At 54.1% G+C, this 25808-nt stretch overlaps 1 protein-coding gene across 1 annotated transcript; it reads right to left on the bottom strand.

Annotated features, from left to right (window-relative positions):
* Positions 1 to 533: 533 nt before the first annotated feature.
* CYB5B (cytochrome b5 type B) lies at positions 534 to 18128 on the bottom strand. The gene is made up of 5 exons (XM_089655611.1): positions 17908 to 18128; positions 12514 to 12642; positions 9037 to 9063; positions 6541 to 6575; positions 534 to 2951 (listed from the first exon to the last, which is right to left on the bottom strand). Exons 1-5 carry the CDS (start codon positions 18043 to 18045, stop codon positions 2861 to 2863), a joined length of 420 nt encoding a protein of 139 aa, XP_089511737.1. The 5' UTR covers positions 18046 to 18128; the 3' UTR covers positions 534 to 2860.
* Positions 18129 to 25808: the final 7680 nt, after the last annotated feature.

The following is a 25808-nucleotide window of genomic DNA, read 5'->3' as shown; positions in this document are numbered from 1 at the left end:
CTCTGTGTGTGTGTACATGTTTCTGTGTGTGTACATACATCTCTGTGTGCGTGTACATGTCTGTGTGTGTACAGGTGTCTCTGTTTGTGTGTGTGTGTGTGTACATGTCTCTGTGTGTGTACATACATGTCTGTGTGTGTGTACATGTCTGTGTGTGTACAGGTGTCTCTGTGTGTGTGTGTTGGTGGCGAGTAACTCTTAGACCTGGCTAGTAGATCACGACTTGAATTTTAGGCCCTACTCTACTATCATTTGATTGGCCTCTGACTCTAAAGCTCAGTCCGGGGTCGAAGGTCGCTCTGTACAAAGCAGTAATAAATGACATCAATCTATAATAATTTACATTCCTCAACTATGAGGCTTCAGGAGGTAATAAACCCAAACATTAGAGAACAGCTTACCCATTCTTAGATGTGATGGCTGCGTTAGTTTTCTTTTGAGGCTTTTATTTTCACCTGATGATCCGGCCAGTAAGCTGTCCTGCAGATGTAGCAGTTAGAGGGTTGAGACAAACCATGTACGACTGACAGGGGTGCTTACAATGATCCGTTTTTATTTATGCATTTAAAACCTTTATCCCAAAAAAGAAACAAAGAAACTGTAACAGATTATAAAATGTCAGCTGGATTTGGCTTCAGTCAGTTAGTGGATTTAAATCCGCTAATCCATCTAACGCCCCCCCCCCCCCCCCACCACCCAAACTGGCAATGCTGCTGTCCAAAGGTGACCCCTGTGCTCCTTCCTCCAGAGTGGGGGCGCTCTAATACACGAGGTGTGTTACTGGCCAGATCAGCAAGTGAAAACAGAGGGGAAAAAAGCCTAAAAAAAAGAAAACGAATGAAGCCGCCACATCTGATGACTGGGAAGCTGCAGCATTGGACAGTTTTGGGTTTACCTGACACCAGAAAAGGGAGATCAGGTGGCAGATAAAGCAGAACGGCACACTTGAGGCGACCTCTGACCCCTTGTTCTTGAAGGGGATTGGCCAAATTGAATTCTAAATCTCCATCTCTACATCTAGATCGGGAAGGGGGGGGTCTCCAAACTTCCTAAATAAAGGGCCAGTTCATTGTCCTTCAGACTTAGGGGGGGCTAGACTAATGCCAGTGGGAGTAGAAAATGTATCGCCCATCAGTGGGAATGAAAGAAAAAAAAAAAAAAAAAAGTAAAATAGTGCCCCATCATTGGTGTCAAGGGCAGGAACAATGCCCCATTGTTGGTGTCACTGGAAGTAATTATGCCCCATTGTTGGTGTCACTGGAAGTAATTATGCCCCATTGTTGGTGTAAGTGGAAGGGAACTTACCCAACCATTAAATAATGGGAGTGGGAGAAATTATGTCCAACTGCTGGCTGTCAGTGGGAATAAAAAAAAAGGTAAAATAGTGCCCCATTATTGGTGTCACTGGAGGTAATTATGCCCCATTGTTGGTGTACGTGGATGAAAAAGTACCCCACCATTAAATAATGGGAGAGGGTGGAATTATGTCCAACTGTTGGCCGTCAGAGGGAATGAAAAAATAAAAAGGTAAAATAGTGCCCCATCATTAGTGTCAAGGGCAGGAACAATGCCCCATTGTTGGTGTCACTGGAAGTAATCATGCCCCATTGTTGGTGTCACTGGAAGCCATTATGCCCCATTGTTGGTGTCACTGGAAGTAATCATGCTCCATTGTTGGTGTCACTGGAAGTAATCATGCCCCATTGTTGGTGTCACTGGAAGCCATTATGCCCCATTGTTGGTGTAAGTGGAAGGAAATGTACCCCACCATAAAATAATGGGAGTGGGTGGAATTCTGCCCAACTGTTGGTGTCAGTCGCAGCCCCAGCACCTCGTATCAGTGGATGGAATAGTGCCCCAAGGCCCGGATGAAGGCAAGCAGCGGGTCACATTATGGAGACCACAGCTCTAGATGGTGTCTCAAGCATTAAATTTTTGTTATACCTTGTTCCCCATAGCAAGAAACCCTCGATTACCCCGTGACATCATTACCGGGAGCTCACTTCCCATGGACTTACACACGCCCCCAGAGCTACATCTCCCGAAATCCCTTTTCACTACTCACAGTGTGTGGAAAGGAAATTGGGAGTCTAAGCAGCAATATTGTTTTGCTTGAGAAAAAAAAAAATCAATATACACAAATGGAAAGAGGTATAGAGGGGCGGAGTTCTGTAGTCCAACAGGCAGGGCTGACCACACTGGTTGGGATTTCAATACCGCCCTCCGTGTTGTCAGCTCAGACATGTTAGGAGCTCCGTGAACGAATGTATTTTTCTGGACTTGTAGTATTTATAAAGGGATAAATCGCTGAGAAATGTGCATTTATCGGAGATGTGCTGAATATTTTTTTATTTTACCCAGACATGCACGTTCTAGGTAAAAATTCGGTCTCAAAGTAAGGGGGAGGGGCAAAAATACATTTTCCTAACACTTTCCGACTTGATGGAAGTTTCTTGCCCAGGATCAGCCACTGATCTACATTGGAAGCTGCGAGTGGGCGGAGAAGGTCGATGGACGACACGCACTCACGAGAGAAGGCGTTACTGTAAGACAGACGGTGAACCAATCAGAGAATGGGAAGGCTCCTGACATGGAGAGCGAATACTAGGCATGCTCTGTGACACCATCCGACAGCCGGATTCCGAGTCCCATAAACAACATCCAGGGATTAGAGAGGGATAAAGACAAACGCAGGCTCACAGCATGGAATAAAAGGTCTCGTCAGCAAGTTAGAATGAGGAGGTTCTGAACAACGTCAGTTGGACCCGTGGCGGAGGTACAGACGACAGATGGCGCTCTCGTGGTCCAGATCCCGCTCATTTCCTTGTGCGTGAGGACGTCGGCCCAGCGGGGCCGGTACTCAGGAGGAACGGCTGTCGGCAGTGTAGAAACGGTACATGAAGCCCAGGATCAGGACAGCCACTGCTGGGATCAGCCAATTCGACCAAGAACTGCGGAGGGAGAACAAAGAAAATTACCTGGGAGCCACAACTAGGGAGCGACTACTAATGGCCCGGTGGGCATTCAGGGGAGCGACTACTAACGGCCCGGAGGGCATTCAGGGGAGCGACTACTTACGGCCTGGAGGGCATTCAGGGGAGCGACTACTTACGGCCCGGAGGGCATTCAGGGGACAGACTACTTACGGCCCGGAGGGCATTAAGGGGACAGACTACTTACGGCCCAGAGGGCATTAAGGGGACAGACTACTTACGGCCCGGAGGGCATTAAGGGGACAGACTACTTACGGCCCGGAGGGCATTAAGGGGACAGACTACTTATGGCCCGGAGGGCATTAAGGGGACAGACTACTTACGGCCTGGAGGGCATTAAGGGGACAGACTACTTACGGCCCGGAGGGCATTAAGGGGACAGACTACTTACGGCCCGGAGGGCATTAAGGGGACAGACTACTTATGGCCCGGAGGGCATTAAGGGGACAGACTACTTATGGCCCGGAGGGCATTAAGGGGACAGACTACTTATGGCCTGGAGGGCATTAAGGGGAACGACTACTTATGGCCTGGAGGGCATTAAGGGGACAGACTACTTATGGCCTGGAGGGCATTAAGGGGACAGACTACTTATGGCCTGGAGGGCATTAAGGGGACAGACTACTTATGGCCTGGAGGGCATTAAGGGGACAGACTACTTATGGCCTGGAGGGCATTAAGGGGACAGACTACTTATGGCCTGGAGGGCATTAAGGGGACAGACTACTTATGGCCTGGAGGGCATTAAGGGGACAGACTACTTATGGCCTGGAGGGCATTAAGGGGACAGACTACTTATGGCCTGGAGGGCATTAAGGGGACAGACTACTTATGGCCTGGAGGGCATTAAGGGGACAGACTACTTATGGCCTGGAGGGCATTAAGGGGACAGACTACTAACGGTCTGGAGGGCATTAAGGGGACAGACTACTTATGGCCTGGAGGGCATTAAGGGGACAGACTACTTATGGCCTGGAGGGCATTAAGGGGACAGACTACTTATGGCCTGGAGGGCATTAGGGAGCGACTACTAACGGCCTGGAGGGCATTAAGGGGAGCGACTACTAACGGCCTGGAGGGCATTAAGGGGAGCGACTACTAACGGCCTGGAGGGCATTAAAAGGAGCGACTACTAACAGCCTGGAGGGCATTAAGGGGAGCGACTACTAACGGCCTGGAGGGCATTAAGGGGAGCGACTAGGGAGCGACTACTAACGGCCTGGAGGGCATTAAGGGGAACGACTACTAACGGCCTGGAGGGCATTAAGGGGAACGACTACTAACGGCCTGGAGGGCATTAAGGGGAGCGACTACTAACGGCCTGGAGGGCATTAAGGGGAGCGACTACTAACGGCCTGGAGGGCATTAAGGGGAGCGACTACTAACGGCCTGGAGGGCATTAAAAGGAGCGACTACTAACGGCCTGGAGGGCATTAAGGGGAGCGACTACTTATGGCCTGGAGGGCATTCAGGGGAGCGACTACTTATGGCCTGGAGGGCATTCAGGGGAGCGACTACTTATGGCCTGGAGGGCATTCAGGGGAGCGACTACTTATGGCCTGGAGGGCATTCAGGGGAACGACTACTTATGGCCTGGAGGGCATTCAGGGGAACGACTACTTATGGCCTGGAGGGCATTCAGGGGAACGACTACTTATGGCCTGGAGGGCATTCAGGGGAACGACTACTTATGGCCTGGAGGGCATTCAGGGGAGCGACTACTTATGGCCTGGAGGGCATTCAGGGGACAGACTACTTATGGCCTGGAGGGCATTCAGGGGACAGACTACTTATGGCCTGGAGGGCATTCAGGGGACAGACTACTTATGGCCTGGAGGGCATTCAGGGGACAGACTACTTATGGCCTGGAGGGCATTAAGGGCTCATTAACACTTCAACTTTAACACAATGTAAACCGCCAACCGCTTCAACGTGTTATTTTATGTGTTTTTGATGCTTTAATGAAGCTTGGAAAATGAAGTGTGTGGATATTTTATTTGTTTTAAAAGGGCCCAGTAGAACCCCAGCTCAGCAGTAACCCCCACTAAGTAAAAACCCTCTGCTTTGTTAATCCCTAGCTCAGTAGCAAACCCAGCTCTGCTGATCCCCAACTCAGTAGTAATCCTCTGGCTCTGCTGATCCCCGGCTCAGTAGTAACCCTCTGAGCTCTGCTGATCCCCCGCTCAGTAGTAATCCCCGGCTCTGCTGATCCCCCGCTCAGTAGTAATCCCCGGCTCTGCTGATCCCCCGCTCAGTAGTAACCCCCGGCTCTGCTGATCCCCCGCTCAGTAGTAACCCCCAGCTCTGCCGATCCCCCGCTCAGTAGTAAACCCAGGTCTGCCGATCCCCCGCTCAGTAGTAACCCCCAGTTCTGCTGTCCCCCACTCAGTAGTAACCCCCAGTTCTGCTGTCCCCCACTCAGTAGTAACCCCCAGTTCTGCTGTCCCCCACTCAGTAGTAATCCCCAGTTCTGCTGTCCCCCACTCAGTAGTAACCCCCAGTTCTGCTGTCCCCCACTCAGTAAGAACCCCTGCTGCGCTGATCCCCTGTTCAGTAGTAATGAAGCTTTGCAAATCCGCTGTGTGTGTTGATTTTCTATTTGTTTTAAATGGGCCCAGTAGAACCCCAGCTCAGTAATAATTCCCAGCTCTGCTGATTCCCTGCTCAGTAGCAACCCCCAGCTCTGCCGATTCCTGGCTCAGTAGCTCCACTGATTCCCCACTCAGTAGTAACTCCCAGCTCTGCTAATCCGTTCGCTGATCCTTCTTTCCCCCCAGTCCCCACACACCTCCCGCTATATTGCTCCCACACTGCGCACCACATGTGACATTGCTAGTTTCTTTTGCTCTGGTTCCCCAGCTCTGCTGATCCTCTGCAGCCGAGTCCTCTCTCTCCGGTCCCCACTCACCTTCCGCTGTAACTTTCCTATGTTGCACACCACGTGTGCCGCCTGCTAGTTACTCAGCTTTGGTCTGGACCAGCTACTTGTGCTGCTTCTCCCTCCCCCTCTCTGAGCTCTGCTGTACAGACACTATACATTTAAATGAGATGTCCAGCCAAATCTAAAATGTACACCTTCTCCCACCCCCATTCTAAGCTCTATACTAACCATACTGTAGAGGTAGGATGCGTATACTTACCCATTCTGAGGGCACTCCGGGCCCATGATCTCCCCAGCGCCAGGCTTCAGTGAAGAGAAGAAATCGCCGACAGCTGCAATGCCTATGCAGAGACCTCACCCCATAGACTTACTATGGGTCATCCATGGTCAGCGGTCCCTCTTGTACACTGAAGTTGGCAATGGTGGCCGGTGAGGTTAGCGGACCGCCCTTAGAATAGGCAACTATACACAGCTTTCCTTCCCCTTTACTGATCCTTTTATATATCTGCCTCCAGCTCAGCGTTTAACATTTTATCACCAAATCAGTGTGAATGAGAGAATGGCAGCTAAATATGGCTGAATCCAAATCCATCATTTCCCAACAATCCAATAGGAATTGATTCAGATCTCCCGATCAATTAGTCATAATAAACCCCCCACCATTACCTGGAAGAACTGGAAGACGTTGTGATCAAAACATCCTAAAAAAAGGGGAAGAAAACAAAACAAAAAAAGTTATAACTAATGATGCAAATATATCTGTGACATGTCAAAAATCTGAAGAAATCGAATTTAATGGTGAAAAACAGGAAAAGTATGCTAAACCCTTTATATTCCCCTAAACTTACCGGACCCCGCATTCGCTATATCCGCTCTCCCCGGACCCCGCATTCACTATATCCGCTCTCCCCGGACCCCGCATTCGCTGTATCCGCTCTCCCCGGACCCCGCATTCACTATATCCGCTCTCCCCGGACCCCGCATTCGCCATATCCGCTCTCCCCGGACCCCGCATTCGCTATATCCGCTCTCCCCGCACCCCGCATTCGCTATATCCGCTCTCCCCGGACCCCGCATTCGCTATATCCGCTCTCCCCGGACCCCGCATTCGCTATATCCGCTCTCCCCGGACCCCGCATTCGCCGTATCCGCTCTCCCCGGACCCCGCATTCGCTGTATCCGCTCTCCCCGGACCCCGCATTCGCTATATCCGCTCTCCCCGGACCCCGCATTCGCTATATCCGCTCTCCCCGGACCCCGCATTCGCTATATCCGCTCTCCCCGGACCCCGCATTCCCTATATCCGCTCTCCCGGACCCCGCATTCACTATATCCGCTCTCCCAGGACCCCGCATTCACCGTATCCGCTCTCCCCGGACCCCGCATTCGCTGTATCCGCTCTCCCCGGACCCCGCATTCACTATATCCGCTCTCCCCGGACCCCGCATTCACTATATCCGCTCTCCCAGGACCCCGCATTCACTGTATCCGCTCTCCCCGGACCCCGCATTCACTATATCCGCTCTCCCCAGACCCCGCATTCACTATATCCGCTCTCCCCAGACCCCGCATTCACTATATCCGCTCTCCCCGGACCCCGCATTCACTATATCCGCTCTCCCCGGACCCCGCATTCACCGTATCCGCTCTCCCCGGACCCCGCATCCGCTCTCCCCGGACCCCACATCCGTTCTCCCCGGACCCCGCATTCACTGTATCCGCTCTCCCCAGACCCCGCATTCACTGTATCCGCTCTCCTCAGACCCCGCATTCACTGTATCCGCTCTCCCCGGACCCCGCATTCACTGTATCCGCTCTCCCCGGACCCCGCATTCACTGTATCCGCTCTCCCCGGACCCCGCATTCACTGTATCCGCTCTCTCCGGACCCCGCATTCACTATATCCGCTCTCCCCGGACCCCGCATTCACTATATCCGCTCTCCCCGGACCCCGCATTCACTATATCCGCTCTCCCCGGACCCCGCATTCACTATATCCGCTCTCCCCGGACCCCGCATTCACTGTATCCGCTCTCCCCGGACCCCACATTCACTGTATCCGCTCTCCCCGGACCCCGCATTCACTATTTCCGCTCTCCCCGGACCCCGCATTCACTATTTCCGCTCTCCCCGGACCCCGCATTCACTACATCCGCTCTCCCCGGACCCCGCATTCACTATATCCGCTCTCCCACAGTACACTGAACATGGAAATGCAATTATTTTAGTACATATAAACTACTAAATCCCTTTTCTCATCAGCAGTATAGAGCAGTCATGTGATTTCTAACAGTGTCCATCCGAGCACTGGTTAAACCTTGTAGGAGTTTTCATTCTGCTGTAGGAGGATGCAGGACCCCGACCTCTGTCTGGATAGTGCTGATTGGCCCTGTGGCGATCACATGCACTCTCCCAAGAAAAAAAAAACAGAACAAAAAAAAACCTCTCTAGCAATACACACCAAACTGAGCAAGTGCAGAGTGACTCCACACGATATGTCTTATCAGGAGATAAGAGGGGGGCACTGGAAGAAGGGGAGGATCAGAGAAGACAGGATCAAACAGCGTTTTAGCACAATGCAGAGGATTAACCCCTTAGGTTCCACAGCGAGTATAACCAGCATGCTTTACTAAGCTCCAAAGAGCAGGGCCCTCCCCCCCTCGTGTATTGTATTGTCTCATGTACTGTCCCCACTATAATGTACAGCGCTGAGCAACCTTTTTGGCGCTATATAAATACTGTATAATAATAATAATAATATTACTGCATCTACAGACGGATCGTACTGTTGGGGGTTCAGTAACCTGCAGTTTTTTCAAAGTAGCTGAATTCCTGGGATTCCCCTCCTGCTGCTCGCACAAGGAATCTAGTAGCTGCTCCGATTGCGTACAAGAGCTGACCGCCGGCTCTAAAGACCGGTACTGGGGTGCAGCTGCAAGCATCATTCCGGTACAACCACTAAAAGTTCACCACCCACTCCTGGACCAGCGACGCACCCACGTGTCACTGAACGATCTCGATTCATCCTCAGAACTGCTCTGGAGAATGGATCGGTTGTGTTCTCATGGAGATCGATCGCACCAACAAAACATTCAGCGACATTTCATAGGACAGACCGCGACGTGTCACATGGTGCTCTGCGTGTGAAGAGTCTGCACTTACCTTTTTACTGTGGTTGTTGCAATCATCCTGTTTAAAGAAAAAAAACAAAAAATAAACATTTATTGTAAATAATAGAGATGAGCGAATTTTTCAAAAATTCGATTCGGCTGATTCGGCGAATTCCAGGAAGAAATTCGATTCGATGCGAATTAATTCGCTACGAAGTTAACTTATAAAAAGGGTTTCTAGGCTTCAGAGAGCCTTTAAATTAGTGCAGAACACTGTACCTTTAATTTAAATGCCCTTGGAGATGAGGAAGGAGAAGGTGAAGGAGAAGGATGAGAAGGATGAGAAGGAGAAGGATGAGAAGAAGGAGAAGGAGAAGGATGAGAAGAAGGAGAAGGAGAAGGATGAGAAGAAGGAGAAGGAGAAGAATGAGAAGAAGGTGAAGGAGAAGGATGAGAAGAAGGAGAAGGATGAGAAGAAGGAGAAGGAGAAGGATGAGAAGAAGGAGAAGGATGAGAAGAAGGAGAAGGAGAAGGATGAGAAGAAGGAGAAGGAGAAGGATGAGAAGAAGGAGAAGGATGAGAAGAAGGAGAAGGAGAAGGAGAAGGATGAGAAGAAGGTGAAGGAGAAGGAGGAGAAGAAGGTGAAGGAGAAGGAGAAGGATGAGAAGAAGGAGAAGGATGAGAAGAAGGAGAAGGAGAAGGATGAGAAGAAGGAGAAGGATGAGAAGAAGGAGAAGGATGAGAAGAAGGAGAAGGAGAAGGATGAGGAGAAGGATGAGAAGAAGGTGAAGGATGCAAAGGAGGAGAAGGAGAAGGAGGAGAAGAAGGAGAAGGATGAGAAGAAGGAGAAGGATGAGAAGAAGGAAAAGGAGAAGGAGAAGGAGAAGGAGGAGAAGGAGAAGGATGAGAAGAAGGAGAAGGAGAAGGATGAGAAGAAGGAGAAGGAGAAGGATGAGAAGAAGGAGAAGGATGAGAAGAAGGAGAAGGATGAGAAGAAGGAGAAGGATGAGAAGAAGGAGAAGGATGAGAAGAAGGAGAAGGATGAGAAGAAGAGAAGGATGAGAAGAAGGAAAAGGAGAAGGAGAAGGAGGAGAAGGAGAAGGAGAAGGATGAGAAGAAGGAGAAGGATGAGAAAGAAGGAGAAGGATGAGAAGAAGGAGAAGGATGAGAAGAAGGATGAGAAGAAGGATGAGAAGAAGGATGAGAAGAAGGATGAGAAGAAGGATGAGAAGAAGGATGAGAAGAAGGATGAGAAGAAGGATGAGAAGAAGGATGAGAAGAAGGATGAGAAGAAGGATGAGAAGAAGGATGAGAAGAAGGATGAGAAGAAGGATGAGAAGAAGGATGAGAAGAAGGATGAGAAGAAGGATGAGAAGAAGGACAGTTCTGTGACAGTTTCTGTCTATTTCTGACAGTTCTGTGACATTCACTCCATACAGCGGTTGAAACATTGTATCTATTTGTTTCCATAAATGACATTCTGCAGATACACTTTTTGCCGGCTTGGAATTAATCTTATTTTCATCCTACTTCTTCTTCATCCTCATCCTCTTCTTTTTCTTCTGAGGATGAGGATGAAGAAGAAGAAGAAGAAGTAGGATGAAAATAAGATTAATTCCAAGCCGGCAAAAAGTGTATGTGCAGAGTTCCTCTATTTCTGACAGTTCTCTCACAGCTTCTTCACATGTACAGCGGTTGAAACATCTGTATCCTAAATGGAAACTAATAGATACAATGTTTCAACCGCTGTACATGTGAAGAAGCTGTCAGAGAACTGTCAGAAATAGCGGAGCTCACTGCAGGGACACTTTTGCCGGCTGATCGGGAAAAATCCGATTCGCGCACCCGAAGTAGGCAAATATTCGGATTCGACGCGAATCGAATTTTTCCTGAAATTCGTATCGAATTCCGGTTCGCCTGGTTCGATTCGCTCATCTCTAGTAAATAAGTAAAAGTGAAAAACTCTTCACAGCAATGCGCACCTTTTCTGTGACCTCCGGGGCCTGGTGGATGGGCTATGGCCTGGAGGATGGGCTAGGGCCTGGAGGATGGGCTAGGGCCCGGCGGATGGGCTGGGGCCCGGCGGATGGGCTGGGGCCCGGCGGATGGGCTGGGGCCCGGCGGATGGGCTAGGGCCTGGCGGATGGGCTAGGGCCTGGTGTCCATGCCATCATTCTGAGCTCATTGAGAATTCACAGACAGGTGCGGCTGACCAGCGTCACGCGGGTTCAGCATTTCTACTGACTTGTATGAGAATTCAAAACACGCTAAAAGCAAATCAGAAGCCCATCAACACCGGCTCTTGGACTCGGTTCACACTAATGCAGTGCGATTCTGATCCAATTTTCAATGCAATTCCGGAGTCCAGCAGCAATGTGATTTTGTACGTTTACAATGCGTTTTTATCACCACGACTCGCTCCTGCTGTCAGCCATCCAGGATGAGTCATTGGTTGTTAGGGAGCCCGCAACTGCCGGCATCCTGACAACAAGGATAGCTCTTCGACAGGGAATGTAAACAAAAAAGCCCTTCAGGTCTGGAATGTATTTTGAAGGGGAACCCACACCAAAAAAAAAAAAAAAAAAAAAAAAGAAAAAACACACAAGGACCCCTCCAAAATCCATACCAGACCCTTACCTGAGCAAGCAGCCAAGCAGGAAAGGGGAGGGATGAGCGAATCTTCCCCACTCCCTCCTGCACCATACCAGCCCCCCCCCCTTCCTGGCCTGCATGGTCAGATGAGGGTCTGGTATGGATTTCAGTGGGACACTATGCCATTGGTGTGAGGTTCCCCTTAAAATCCATATCAGACAAAAGGGCCTGATATGGATTTGGAGGGGGACACCAGGGTGTTTTTTTTTTACGTGGGATCGCCTTCAAAATCCATACCAGACCCAAAGGGCACTTTTGTTTATATTCCCTGCAGACAGCAGCTGCTGGTCCCTTAAATTGGAGCTCCAGTCAAAACGTAAAAAAAAAAAAAAGGCAGCAGCTACAAAAATTGTAGCTGCTGACTCTTAAAAACCAGCCATTCACCTGTCCCCCAATCCAGCAGTGTACTCACCCCAGCAGGTTTCACCAGCCGCCCTCTCTCTCTGGGGCCGACATCTTAAGTGTGGGCACCCGGCTGCGACAGCTTGCAGTTTTACAGCTGGGTGCCCACTGTGCATGCGCGAGTGGTGCTGCGCCTTATGAATGGTCCTCCCTCCTGCCAAGTGCCCCCTCAACAAGCAGCTTGATATGGGGGCACACAAGCAGGCTCACTCCTGAGCCGCTGCTCTGCGTGTCCACTCACGCACAGGGTAATGGCTCAGCCCCAGTCCCCTCCCTCCTCATTGGCTGTGATTGACAGTAGTGGGAGCCGAAGCTGCTGGACTGCGATGGGGCCCAAGTGTGTGTGTGTTTAGGTGCCAAATTGAAAGTGATTGCATGTAGTCACCTTTCCTCAAAGCAAAGGGATTGACAGGAACCAGAAGTTATCCATCAGGACATACATGTACTACAGGAGCCGTGACTCCCTTCATCTTACCGGGTGCAGGTCTCCGATGTAATACTGCTTCAGCATTTCTCTGGCATCAACAGAATGGCCGACATCCTCGAAGCTCTCTGTGGCATCTGCTCCAGCCTGCTCAAACAGGACCTCCTCCCCACCCGGGTGCTGCGGAAACAACGAGGGAAGACATTAGTGCCTGAAAGAGAACCTGTCACCAACATCAATGAGGCCACTAGGCATCCGATTCATAATGTCTACAGACTGGTTCATGTAGAAGAGGTACACGCAGGGTTGCGGACGGGCCCGGGAACACGCAGGGTTGCGGACGGGCCCCGGGAACGCGCAGGGTTGCGGACGGGCCCCGGGAACGCGCAGGGTTGCGGACGGGCCCCGGGAACGCGCAGGGTTGCGGACGGGCCCCGGGAACGCGCAGGGTTGCGGACGGGCCCCGGGAACGCGCAGGGTTGCGGACGGGCCCCGGGAACGTGCAGGGTTGCGGACGGGCCCCGGGAACGCGCAGGGTTGCGGACGGGCCCCGGGAACGCGCAGGGTTGCGGACGGGCCCCGGGAACGCGCAGGGTTGCGGACGGGCCCCGGGAACGCGCAGGGTTGCGGACGGGCCCCGGGAACGCGCAGGGTTGCGGACGGGCCCCGGGAACGCGCAGGACTGCGGACGGGATCGGGATATCAGCTTCTACATTCCTGCAACCGAGAGAGAGCTCAGCGATTATCCTGAAATCCAAAGTCCTTCTGGCAGCTCATGAAGGATCTGTGACAAACAAGAGCTGTGATTGGCCGGAGAGAGGAGTGTCGCTTCATCATTAGAAATGGGAACAGAGCGATCCGAAGAGGAGAAAAGTCAGAAATGAGACGAGACGATCAATTACACCCCAGACAGGAAATATGAACAAAGCACATCCCTCTATAGTGTGTCCGAGTCTGCAGTGAGTGAGAGATACAATGTATTATATACCGTATCCTGCATGTAGGCGGCGTGTCCTATCCCGCGTGTAATATCCTGCATGAATACGGCATGTCATATCCCGCGTGTATACAACCCCCGTCTCTCAGCCCACCAACTCCACCTCCGCTCCCTCAGTGCCTCCGCTCCCTCAGTGCCTCCGCCGCCTCCGCTCCCTCAGTGCCTCCACTCCCTCAGTGTCTCGGCCTCCGCTCCCTCAGTGCCTCCGCTCCCTCAGTGCCTCCGCCGCCTCCGCTCCCTCAGTGCCTCCGCTCCCTCAGTGCCTCCGCCGCCTCCGCTCCCTCAGTGTCTCCGCCGCCTCCGCTCCCTCAGTGTCTCCGCCGCCTCCGCTCCCTCAGTGTCTCCGCCGCTCCCTCAGTGTCTCCGCCGCCTCCGCTCCCTCAGTGTCTCCGCCGCCTCCGCTCCCTCAGTGTATCCGCCGCCTCCGCTCCCTCAGTGTCTCCTCCGCTCCCTCAGTGTCTCCTCCGCTCCCTCAGTGTCTCCTCCGCTCCCTCAGTGTCTCCTCCGCTCCCTCAGTGTCTCCTCCGCCTCCGCTCCCTCAGTGTCTCCGCTCCCTCAGTGTCTCGGCCGCCTCCGCTCCCTCAGTGTCTCAGCCGCCTCCGCTCCCTCAGTGTCTCCGCTCCCTCAGTGTCTCCGCCGCCTCCGCTCCCTCAGTGTCTCCGCTCCCTCAGTGTCTCATCCGCCTCCGCTCCCTCAGTGTCTCGGCCTCCGCTCCCTCAGTGCCTCCGCTCCCTCAGTGTCTCATCCGCCTCCGCTCCCTCAGTGTCTCGGCCTCCGCTCCCTCAGTGTCTCGGCCTCCGCTCCCTCAGTGTCTCGGCCTCCGCTCCCTCAGTGTCTCGGCCTCCGCTCCCTCAGTGTCTCGGCCTCCGCTCCCTCAGTGTCTCCGCTCCCTCAGTGTCTCGGCCTCCGCTCCCTCAGTGTCTCCGCTCCCTCAGTGTCTCGGCCTCCGCTCCCTCAGTGTCTCCGCTCCCTCAGTGTCTCGGCCTCCGCTCCCTCAGTGTCTCCGCTCCCTCAGTGCCTCCGCCGCCTCCGCTCCCTCAGTGCCTCCGCCGCCTCTGCTCCCTCAGTGCCTCCGCCGCCTCTGCTCCCTCAGTGCCTCCGCCGCCTCCGCTCCCTCAGTGTCTCCGCCGCCTCCGCTCCCTCAGTGTCTCTGCCGCCTCCGCTCCCTCAGTGTCTCGGCCGCCTCCGCTCCCTCAGTGTCTCCGCCGCTCCCTCAGTGTCTCCGCCGCTCCCTCAGTGTCTCCGCCGCCTCCGCTCCCTCAGTGTGTCCGCCGCCTCCGCTCCCTCAGTGTCTCCGCCGCCTCCACTCCCTCAGTGTCTCCGCCGCCTTCGCTCCCTCAGTGTCTCCGCCGCCTCCGCTCCCTCAGTGTCTCCGCCGCCTCCGCTCCCTCAGTGCCTCCGCCGCCTCCGCTCCCTCAGTGCCTCCGCTCCCTCAGTGCCTCCGCTCCCTCAGTGCCTCCGCTCCCTCAGTGCCTCCGCTCCCTCAGTGCCTCCGCTCCCTCAGTGCCCCTGCTCCCTCAGTGTCTCGGCCGCCTCCGCTCCCTCAGTGTCTGGGCCGCCTCCGCTCCCTCAGTGTCTGGGCCGCTCCCTCAGTGTCTCCGCCGCCTCCGCTCCCTCAGTGTCTCCGCTCCCTCAGTGTCTCCGCCGCCTCCGCTCCCTCAGTGTCTCCGCTCCCTCAGTGTCTCCGCCGCTCCCTCAGTGTCTCCGCCGCTCCCTCAGTGTCTCCGCCGCTCCCTCAGTGTCTCCGCCGCTCCCTCAGTGTCTCGGCTGCCTCCGCTCCCTCAGTGTCTCCGCCGCTCCCTCAGTGTCTCCGCCGCTCCCTCAGTTTCTCCGCCGCTCCCTCAGTGTCTCCGCCGCCTCCGCTCCCTCAGTGTCTCCGCCGCTCCCTCAGTGCCTCCGCTCCCTCAGTGCCTCCGCTCCCTCAGTGCCTCGGCCGCCTCCGCTCCCTCAGTGCCTCCGCTCCCTCAGTGCCTCCGCTCCCTCAGTGCCTCGGCCTCCGCTCCCTCAGTGTCTCCGCCGCCTCCGCTCCCTCAGTGCCTCCGCCGCCTCCGCTCCCTCAGTGCCTCCGCTCCCTCAGTGCCTCCGCCGCCTCAGTGCCTCCGCTCCCTCAGTGTCTCATCCGCCTCCGCTCCCTCAGTGTCTCGGCCTCCGCTCCCTCAGTGCCTCCGCCCCCTCAGTGCCTCCGCCCCCTCAGTGCCTCCGCTCCCTCAGTGTCTCGGCCGCCTCCGCTCACTCAGTGTCTCGGCCGCCTCCGCTCACTCAGTGCCTCCGCTCCCTCAGTGTCTCGGCCGCCTCCGCTCACTCAGTGTCTTCGCTCCCTCAGTGTCTCGGCCTCCGCTCACTCAGTGTCTCGGCCGCCTCCGCTCCCTCAGTGTCTCGGCCGCCTCCGCTCCCTCAGTGTCTCGGCCGCCTCCGCTCACTCAGTGTCTTCGCTCCCTCAGTGTCTCCGCTCTCTCAGTGTCTCCGCTCCCTCAGTGTCTCCGCCGCTCCCTCAGTTTCTCCGCCGCTCCCTCAGTGTCTCCGCCGCTCCCTCAGTGTCTCCGCCGCCTCCGCTCCCTCAGTGTCTCCGCCGCTCCCTCAGTGCCTCCGCTCCCTCAGTGCCTCGGCCGCCTCCGCTCCCTCAGTGCCTCCGCTCCCTCAGTGCCTCGGCCTCCGCTCCCTCAGTGTCTCCGCTCCCTCAGTGTCTCCGCCGCCTCCGCTCCCTCAGTGCCTCCGCCGCCTCCGCTCCCTCAGTGCCTCCGCCGCCTCAGTGCCTCCGCTCCCTCAGTGTCTCATCCGCCTCCGCTCCCTCAGTGTCTCGGCCTCCGCTCCCTCAGTGTCTCCGCTCCCTCAGTGTCTCCGCTCCCTCAGTGTCTCGGCCTCCGCTCCCTCAGTGTCTCCGCTCCCTCAGTGTCTCAGCCTCCGCTCCCTCAGTGCCTCCGCTCCCTGAGTGCCTCCGCTCCCTCAGTGCCTCCGCTCCCTCAGTGTCTCCGCTCCCTCAGTGTCTCCGCTCCCTCAGTGTCTCCGCTCCCTCAGTGTCTCCGCTCCCTCAGTGTCTCAGCCTCCGCTCCCTCAGTGCCTCCGCTCCCTCAGTGCCTCCGCTCCCTCAGTGCCTCCGCTCCCTCAGTGTCTCCGCTCCCTCAGTGTCTCGGCCTCCGCTCCCTCAGTGCCTCCGCCCCCTCAGTGCCTCCGCCCCCTCAGTGTCTCCTCCGCTCCCTCAGTGTCTCGGCCGCCTCCGCTCACTCAGTGTCTCCGCTCCCTCAGTGTCTCGGCCGCCTCCGCTCACTCAGTGTCTTCGCTCCCTCAGTGTCTCGGCCTCCGCTCACTCAGTGTCTCGGCCGCCTCCGCTCCCTCAGTGTCTCGGCCGCCTCCGCTCACTCAGTGTCTTCGCTCCCTCAGTGTCTCGGCCGCCTCCGCTCTCTCAGTGTCTCCGCTCCCTCAGTGTCTCCGCTCTCTCAGTGTCTCCGCTCTCTCAGTGTCTCCGCTCCCTCAGTGTCTCCGCTCCCTCAGTGTCTCGGCCTCCGCTCCCTCAGTGTCTCGGCCGCCTCCGCTCCCTCAGTGTCTCGGCCGCCTCCGCTCCCTCAGAGTCTCGGCCGCCTCCGCTCCCTCAGAGTCTCGGCCGCCTCCGCTCCCTCAGAGTCTCGGCCGCCTCCGCTCCCTCAGAGTCTCGGCCGCCTCCGCTCCCTCAGAGTCTCGGCCGCCTCCGCTCCCTCAGAGTCTCGGCCGCCTCCGCTCCCTCAGAGTCTCGGCCGCCTCCGCTCCCTCAGAGTCTCCGCTGCCTCAGTGTCTCCGCCGCCTCCGCTCCCTCAGTGTCTCCGCCGCCTCCGCTCCCTCAGTATCTCCGCTCCCTCAGTATCACCGCTCCCTCAGTATCACCGCTCCCTCAGTATCTCCGCTCCCTCAGTGTCTCAGCCTCCGCTCCCTCAGAGTCTCCGCTGCCTCAGTGTCACCGCCGCCTCCGCTCCCTCAGTGTCTCCTCTCCCTCAGTGTCTCCGCCGCCTCCGCTCCCTCAGTATCACCGCTCCCTCAGTATCACCGCTCCCTCAGTGTCTCAGCCTCCGCTCCCTCAGTGTCTCAGCCTCCGCTCCCTCAGTGCCTCCGCTCCCTCAGTGTCTCCGCCGCCTCCGCTCCCTCAGTGCCTCCGCTCCCTCAGTGTCTCCGCCGCCTCCGCTCCCTCAGTGCCTCCGCTCCCTCAGTGTCTCCGCTCCCTCAGTGTCTCCGCCGCCTCCGCTCCCTCAGTGTCTCCGCTCCCTCAGTGCCTCCGCTCCCTCAGTGTCTCCGCCGCCTCCGCTCCCTCAGTGCCTCCGCTCCCTCAGTGTCTCCGCTCCCTCAGTGTCTCCGCCGCCTCCGCTCCCTCAGTGTCTCCGCCGCCTCCGCTCCCTCAGTGTCTCCGCTCCCTCAGTGCCTCCGCTCCCTCAGTGTCTCGGCCGCCTCCGCTCTCTCAGTAGGGAGCCCAGCAGCCGCCTCACCTCCTCCACGAAGCTGGTGATGTCATAGACCCGGCCATGGATGACCAGCCACAGCTCCTTGGCGGAGTTCCTCCTCTGCACCTCCTCCAGGGTGTAGTAAGTCACCTCCGGCTCCTGTCCGCGGTCCTCGCTCGCCATGGCCGGTGTCACACTCAACGCGTTACGTAACACCGACCTGACGTGACCGCCGCCGGCCTCCGTCCAAGGGGACGCCTCACAGTCGGCTCACAGACACTGGCGACGTCTCCAAGGTGACAGCCAATGAGGGCCGCGAGGGCGGACCGCGTGGTGGAGGGTCAGCCAATAGGAGCAGGCTGTGCTTTGAGGCCACTGACAGCTTACCGATACACGTAAGAAGTTCCTGGTTTGCGGAGCGGCCATGTTGGATGTGGGCAGCTGTGGGCTTGACTGCACCAGAATGATGTCAAAGTTGGGAGCTGAGCTGACATGGGTTATGAGGTCTTATTATAGAAATAAAAATAAACGTTTATCATACGAGGTGCATTGTTTCCTTAAATGATTATAACTGAATAGTAAGGTTACATTTGTCTCTTCTACTGGGATTTGTCCTCTGGAGCCGAGCAATTCAGAATTGGCACAGAGTTCAGGGGTCAGGATTAAGTAACGCACAGAGGTCAGGATTAAGTAACATACAGAGGTCAGGGGTCAGGATTAAGTAACGTACAGAGGTCAGGGGTCAGGATTAGGTAACGCACAGGGGTCAGGATTAAGTAACGCACAGGGGTCAGGATTAAGTAACGCAGAGTTCAGGGGTCAGGATTAAGAACTCACAGGGGTCAGGATTAGGTAATGCATAGGGGTCAGATATTAAGTAACGCTAGAGGTCAAGATTAAGTAACGCACAGTATTCAGGGATCAGGATTAAGTAACACAGAGTTCAGGGGTCAGGATTAAGTAACACAGAGTTCAGGGGTCAGGATTCAGTAACACACAGAGGTCAGGGGTCAGGATTAAGTAACACGCAGAGGTCAGAATTAAGTAACGCACAGCGTTCAGGGGTCAGGATTAAGTAACACTCAGGGGTCAGGATTAAATAACATGCAGAGGTCAGAATTAACGCACAGAGTTCAGGGGTCAGGATTAAGTAACACAAAGAGGTCAGGATTCAGTAGCACGCAGAGGTCAGGGGTCAGGATTCAGTAACGCAGGGGTCAGGGGTCAGTAACACAGAGAGCTCAGGGGTCAGGATTAAGTAACACGCAGAGGTAAGAAGTAACGCACAGTGTTCAGGGGTCAGGATTAAGTAACACAGAGTTCAGGGGTCAGGATTAAGTAACACTCAGGGGTCAGGATTAAGTAACGCTCAGGCATCAGGATTAAGTAACTCACAGAGGTCAGAATTAAGTAACACACAGAGTTCAGGGGTGAGGATTAAGTAATTCAGAGTTCAGGGGTCAGGATTAAGTAATTCAGAGTTCAGGGGTCAGGATTAAGTAACGCACAGAGTTCAGAGTTTAGGATTAAGTAACACAGAGGTCAGGATTAAGTAACGCTCAGGGGTCAGGATTAAGTAATTCAGAGTTCAGGGGTCAGGATTAAGTAACGCACAGAGTTCAGAGTTTAGGATTAAGTAACACAGAGGTCAGGATTAAGTAACGCTCAGGGGTCAGGATTAAATAATGCTCAGGGGTCAGGATTAAGTAACGCAGAGTTCAGGGGTCAAGATTAAGTAACGCAGAGTTCAGGGGTCAGGATTAAGTAACACACAGAGTTCAAGGGTCAGGATTAAGTAACGCACAGAGTTCATAGTTTAGGATTAAGTAACACAGAGGTCAGGATTAAGCAACGCTCAGGGGTCAGGATTAAATAATGCTCAGGGGTCAGGATTAAGTAACGCAGAGTTCAGGGGTCAGGATTAAGTAACGCAGAGTTCAGGGGTCAGGATTAAGTAACGCTCAGAGTTCAGGTTTGGGATTAACCATTTGCCAACCACGCACTGTAGTTTTACTGCTGTAGGTTGGGCCAGCTGCGCAGAATCATGTATATGTACGTAATTTCGCATTTCAGGGTAGGGGGGGTGCACGCACCCACCCTCCCGGCTGTGACATCACTGGCTCCAGCACATGCCAATCGCCAAGTCCTGGCCAATGATTTATGGCCAGGACCTGCCGATCGGCAGACCAAGTGACAATACAGAGCTCTGTGTAGGTAAACAATGGAAGCCATCCAAATCTATGCAACTTAAAACTGCAGTGACATTACCTGCTTCCCACCCTATAGCAGATATACTGCTACAGGGGTGCGCAAAATCACGTATATATATGCGATTTTGTATTCCCAGGTAGGGGGTGCGCGCGAGCCGCACACACGCCCTACCTACGCTGCCATTTCAGGCCGCGGCTGCCAATCACCGGGTCCCGGACGGTGATTACCCACCAGCACCTGGTGATTATAGAGCATCTCCAACTGGGAGGAGGACTGTTTTGTTTACTAACAGTCCTCCTCCCTGTCAGCTTGGACACAATGCTCTGGATGGCTGTGCACAGCAGTGTGAATACAGTGAAGCACACAGACCCCGCCTCCTAGTAAAACACTCCCAGCACACAGTAAACCCTTTGATCGCCCCTCACATTAATTCCTTCCTGCCCGGTGCCATGAGTACAGTGTCAGTGCTTTTTATTAGCACTGATCATTGTATTGGTGTCACTGGGGATCTCAGTGACACCAAGTAACTTCCCCCCAGTGTCAAAATGTTCGCTGCAGTCCCGCTATAAGTCGCTGATTGCTGCCATTTACTAGTAGAAACAAAAAATCCCTGTATCTATACCGCCATTTGTAGACGCTATAACTTTCACGTAAACCAATTAATTTACACGTATTGGGATTTTTTTTAGCAAAGACACTGAGCAGAATACATTTTGGCCGAAATTTGTGACGAAATTTGATTTTTTTTTTTTTTTACTGGACATGTTTATCAGCAAAAAGTCAAAAATATTGTTTTTTTCTCAAAATTTTTTTTATAGCGCAAAAAATAAAAACCGCATAGGGGATAAAATACAACTGAAAGAAAACTGAGTTCATGGGGAAAAAAGGGCGTAAATGTCATTTAGGTGCAGCGTTGCATGACCGCGCAATTGTCAAAGTAACGCAGCGCCGTAACGTAAAAAATGACCTTGTCGGGAAGGGAATCCTCAGGAGGGCGAGGGGTTAATAAGGTTCCTGCACTACTCTGATGCGATTCTCATGCAACTGGAGTGCCGTAGACTGCAATGTAAACTTTCAAAAGTTGCATGTTATCAATGCGACAATTGTGGAACAGCCAAAGTCACATCCAAGTCGCACCCATCCAAAGTTGCATCAAAGTCGCAATGGAAATCGCATGAGTTGCACAACTGTGAACCGAGCCTTTCTCAAACCCAGAAGAAGGCTTATTGAACTGAATATCACCAAATTTATTTCAGGTACTTATATAGCACAGTCAATTTACACAGCGCTTTACTTAAATATTGTACATTAACATCAGTCCCCGCCCCTGAGGAGTGTACAATCTAAGGTCCCTAACTCACATTCATACATACACATACTAGGGACAATTTAGACAGGAGCCAATTCACCTCCCAGCATGTCTTTGGAGTGTGGGAGGAAACTGGAGTACCCAGAGAAAACCCACGCAGTCACAAGGAGAACATGCAAGCTCCAGGCAGGTGGTGCTGTGGGTGGGATTTGAAACCAACAACCCCGGTACTGCCAGGCGGAAATGCTCACCACTTAGCCACTGTGCTGCCCATAATAACCTCAAATTTATATTTGATGGACCAAACAGGAGCCAATATAATAACTCCATTACCACACTTTAATGACATTTTTACAAAAACAAAGAAAAGGAAAAAAATAATAACTATAAAGATATAATAAATATAAAAATCCACCCCTAAACTATCCATTTTGCCACCTAAATGTTACTTTCTGCCCCATCCATCATGGCGGCGCGGTGGAGACGACATGTGACAAAAAAAGGGTCAGGCCGTGAATCAGGTGACGTTTCCTAGTGCGGAAAGATTGCGGAAGCCGACATGTGACCGGAAGTGGGGCGGGCGGCGATGCAGCAAGGACTGATCGCGCCAGAGGAGAATGGTGGCGCCAGGACGATGTCATGTGACCGGAAGTGAGGCAGCGAAAACATTGAGCACGCCGGAGGAGGATGGCGGGAGTGGCGGAGAGCGATGTCTGGGCTCTGGAGCCGGTGGTGAATCAATGGGTGCTGGACTACTTCTTCCACCTGGCTGTGCAGGCCTTCAGGAGCGGTCGCCATGACGACTTCGCGGAACTTCGGGATGTTGTGTCAGGTGACTGCAGGAGGGGGCGGGGCTGCGTTCAGGCTTCCCTCTCTGGGACTTGTAGTTCTTCTTGTCTCCAGACGTGGAATCTTCCTGAATTGTAAAGAGCCCCTGTCATGTCTGAGCCCCACACCAGTGCTGGTCACAGGGGGCGCTCTCACCAGCATGATTGCGTTACAACGTGACTGGTGCGTAGGGGAAAAATACCAAGCGCCATTTATCCGCGACGCAGCGCGCCACAACCTGTGGAGGCGGGGTTATGTTGTGGTGCGTCAGCGTTTTCACACGTTAAGAAAAAGGCCCATTATGTGATGCGTTTTTTTTGGTGGCCCCCCCCCCCCCCCTCGACCAGACCATTTTTTGCGATACGGCGCTGCATTACTTTAACTGACAACTGCGCGGTCATGCAGCGCTGCACCCACTTGAGATTTACATCCCCCCCACAAATTGAGCTTTCTTTCGGTGGTATTTGATCACTTGTGCGGTTTTTATTTATTACGCTATAAAAAAAAATGAAATTTTTGAAAAAAAAAATATTTTGGACTTTTTGCTTTTAACCGATTCCCTACCGCGGTCCAGCCGACAGATGGCTATAGCGCGGTTGTCTAGTACTGAGAGGACGTCCTTCCAGAACGCGCCCCCAGCGTCGCGCACCAGGCACCACTGGTGATACGGTAAATGGCCAATCACAGCGGCTCTTTACCACGTGATCAGCTGTGTCCAATGACAGCAGATCACCAGTACATACAGTTGCCGGTTATCGGCTCCACTTTCCTCGCACAGATCAGGAACGTACTGCCGATCCAGCAACTGTCAGAGAAGTGATCGGCACTGATCATCAGTGTCACCCACCTGTGCCAGCAGCTCCACCCATCGGTGCCCAGCAGCTCCACCCATCGGTGCCGCCTCATCAATGCACATCAGTGAAAGAGGAAAATTACCTGTTTGCAAAATTTTATAAAAGAAAGAAAAAAATTTTTTTTTTCAAATGTTTTGCTCTTTTTTTTTGTTTATAGTGCAAAAAATAAAACCCCTCAGCGGGGAGTACATACCACCAAAAGAAAGCTCTATTTGTGTGAAAAAAATAAAAAAATGTCATCTGGGTACAGTGTTGCATGACCGCGCAATTGTCATTCAAAGTGTGACAGCGCTGAAAGCTGAAAATTGGCCTGGACAGGAAGGGGGTAGAAGTGCCCTGTAGGCAGGAAGGGGGTAGAAGTGCCCTGTAGACAGGAAGGGGGTAGAAGTGCCCGGTGGGCAGGAAGGGGGTAGAAGTGCCCTGTAGGCAGGAAGGGGGTAGAAGTGCCCTGTAGACAGGAAGGGGGTAGAAGTGCCCTGTAGACAGGAAGGGGGTAGAAGTGTCCTGTAGGCAGGAAGGGGGTAGAAGTGTCCTGTAGGCAGGAAGGGGGTAGAAGTGTCCTGTAGGCAGGAAGGGGGTAGAAGTGTCCTGTAGGCAGGAAGGGGGTAGAAGTGTCCTGTAGGCAGGAAGGGGGTAGAAGTGTCCTGTAGGCAGGAAGGGGGTAGAAGTGTCCTGTAGGCAGGAAGGGGGTAGAAGTGCCTGGCAGGCAGGAAGGGGGTAGAAGTGCCCTGTAGGCAGGAAGGGGGTAGAAGTGTCCGGTAAGCAGGAAGGGGGTAGAAGTGCCCGGTAAGCAGGAAGGGGGTAGAAGTGCCCGGTAGGCAGGAAGGGGGTAGAAGTGCCTGGCAGGCGGGAAGGGGGTAGAAGTGCCCGGTAGGCGGGAAGGGGGTAGAAGTGCCTGGCAGGCAGGAAGGGGGTAGAAGTGTCCGGTAAGCAGGAAGGGGGTAGAAGTGCCCGGTAGGCGGGAAGGGGGTAGAAGTGTCCGGTAAGCGGGAAGGGGGTAGAAGTGTCCGGTAGGCGGGAAGGGGGTAGAAGTGCCCGGCAGGCGGGAGGGGGGTAGAAGTGCCCGGCAGGCGGGAGGGGGGTAGAAGTGCCCGGCAGGCGGGAGGGGGGTAGAAGTGCCCGGCAGGCGGGAGGGGGGTAGAAGTGCCCGGCAGGCGGGAGGGGGGTAGAAGTGCCCGGCAGGCGGGAAGGGGGTAGAAGTGCCCGGCAGGCGGGAAGGGGGTAGAAGTGCCCGGCAGGCGGGAAGGGGGTAGAAGTGCCTGGCTGGGGAAAGCGATGCTTTTACACATCATTTCTGGGTCATCAGCTGGAAGGGAAGGACATTGAATGAGCATTCACTCATCTCCCTCTCCTCTTCCCAGCAGTACCAGCTATGCTGGTCCCGGATCAGCAGGTGGGTGCAGAGAGCCCAGGAAACATTGGGGGGTCCTGACAGTAAACGAGGAGGGGGTCCAATACAAGTATACATCCTCCATACCTGGCTGATCCCTGTTGAAGCTGAAGATCGATGTAGTTGCCACCACTACTATAGTGATCCTTGCTAGCTTCCGGATCCTGCGCCAAGTGGCTGCTGCTGCATAGTGAGCACGGAGGCGGATCACACGGCACCAGTACCATTCAGAGAACACTTTGTGCCTGTCAGTGGCACTGCTTATCAGTGGCACTGAATGGGCACCACTGAACGGGCACTGATAGGCACCACTGACAGGCACCACTGAATGAGCACCACTGACGGGCACTGACAGGCATCACTGAATGAGCACCACTGACGGGCACTGACAGGCACCACTGAATGAGCACCACTGACGGGCACTGACAGGCACCACTGATGGGCAGCACTGACGGGCACTGACAGGCACCACTGATGGGCAGCACTGACGGGCACTGACAGGCACCACTGATGGGCAGCACTGACGGGCACTGAACGGGCATTGATAGGCACCACTGATGGGCAGCACTGACAGGCACCACTGAATTAGCACCACTGACGGGCACTGACAGGCACCACTGAATGAGCACCACTGACGGGCACTGACAGGCACCACTGAATGAGCACCACTGACGGGCACTGACAGGCACCACTGATGGGCAGCACTGACGGGCACTGACAGGCACCACTGATGGGCAGCACTGACGGGCACTGACAGGCACCACTGACGGGCACTGAACGGGCATTGATAGGCACCACTGATGGGCAGCACTGACAGGCACCACTGATAGGCAGCACTGGTGGCTCTGAGGAAGAGGTTGTGTCCTCGAAATGCGTTAGTTGGTCATCCAGAGTTCCATTGTATGGACTCAGATGTTGTGTGGATCATACATCCTGTTCAGTCTGACATGCCTGTGTTTTTATGTCTATTGTAAGTATGATACTTACTTTGTTTCTTCAATAAATATTTTAAACAATAATGCACTGGGCCGGGGCGCCCTTTTCCTGTTTCTCCATTTGCATCCAGTGTATTTGGACCACCCCGGTCTGTTGAGGACAGCAAGCAGTGCATATTCCAGAAAATTCCAGAACATTCCTATTGGGTCTACTGAGTCCTTTCCTAGCGCAGGAGAAAAGTGTTTGTTGTTGAGGCGGCACTGACAGGCGGCACTGACAGCTGCACTACTAATCACGGCACTGATAATTGCTTTGATTATCAGTGTGAATGTCTCCTGTCAGGATCTCTGGTTATCAGCTTCCCTTTTCTCACACTGTGACGGCACTAAGGAAAGGAAATGCCGGTATCCAGCATTTA

Source organism: Staurois parvus, unplaced genomic scaffold (assembly GCF_062004578.1).
Source record: "Staurois parvus isolate SC_StPar_1 unplaced genomic scaffold, SC_StPar_1.0 ptg000856l, whole genome shotgun sequence".
NCBI classification, from domain to species: Eukaryota; Metazoa; Chordata; class Amphibia; order Anura; family Ranidae; genus Staurois; species Staurois parvus.
Note: the sequence above shows the minus strand (reverse complement) of the source record. Positions and strands in the feature narration are given on the sequence as shown.

Excerpts from the sequence above, each read along its gene's own strand:
- CYB5B (XM_089655611.1), bottom strand. The coding sequence starts at position 18,045 with ATGGCGAGCGAGGACCGCGGACAGGAGCCGGAGGTGACTTACTACACC. Across the intron at positions 9,064-12,513 it reads ACATCGGAGACCTGCACCCG|GATGATTGCAACAACCACAG; the intron begins GTAAGATGAAGG and ends TTCTTTAAACAG. Across the intron at positions 2,952-6,540 it reads ACGTCTTCCAGTTCTTCCAG|TTCTTGGTCGAATTGGCTGA; the intron begins GTAATGGTGGGG and ends CTCCCTCCGCAG.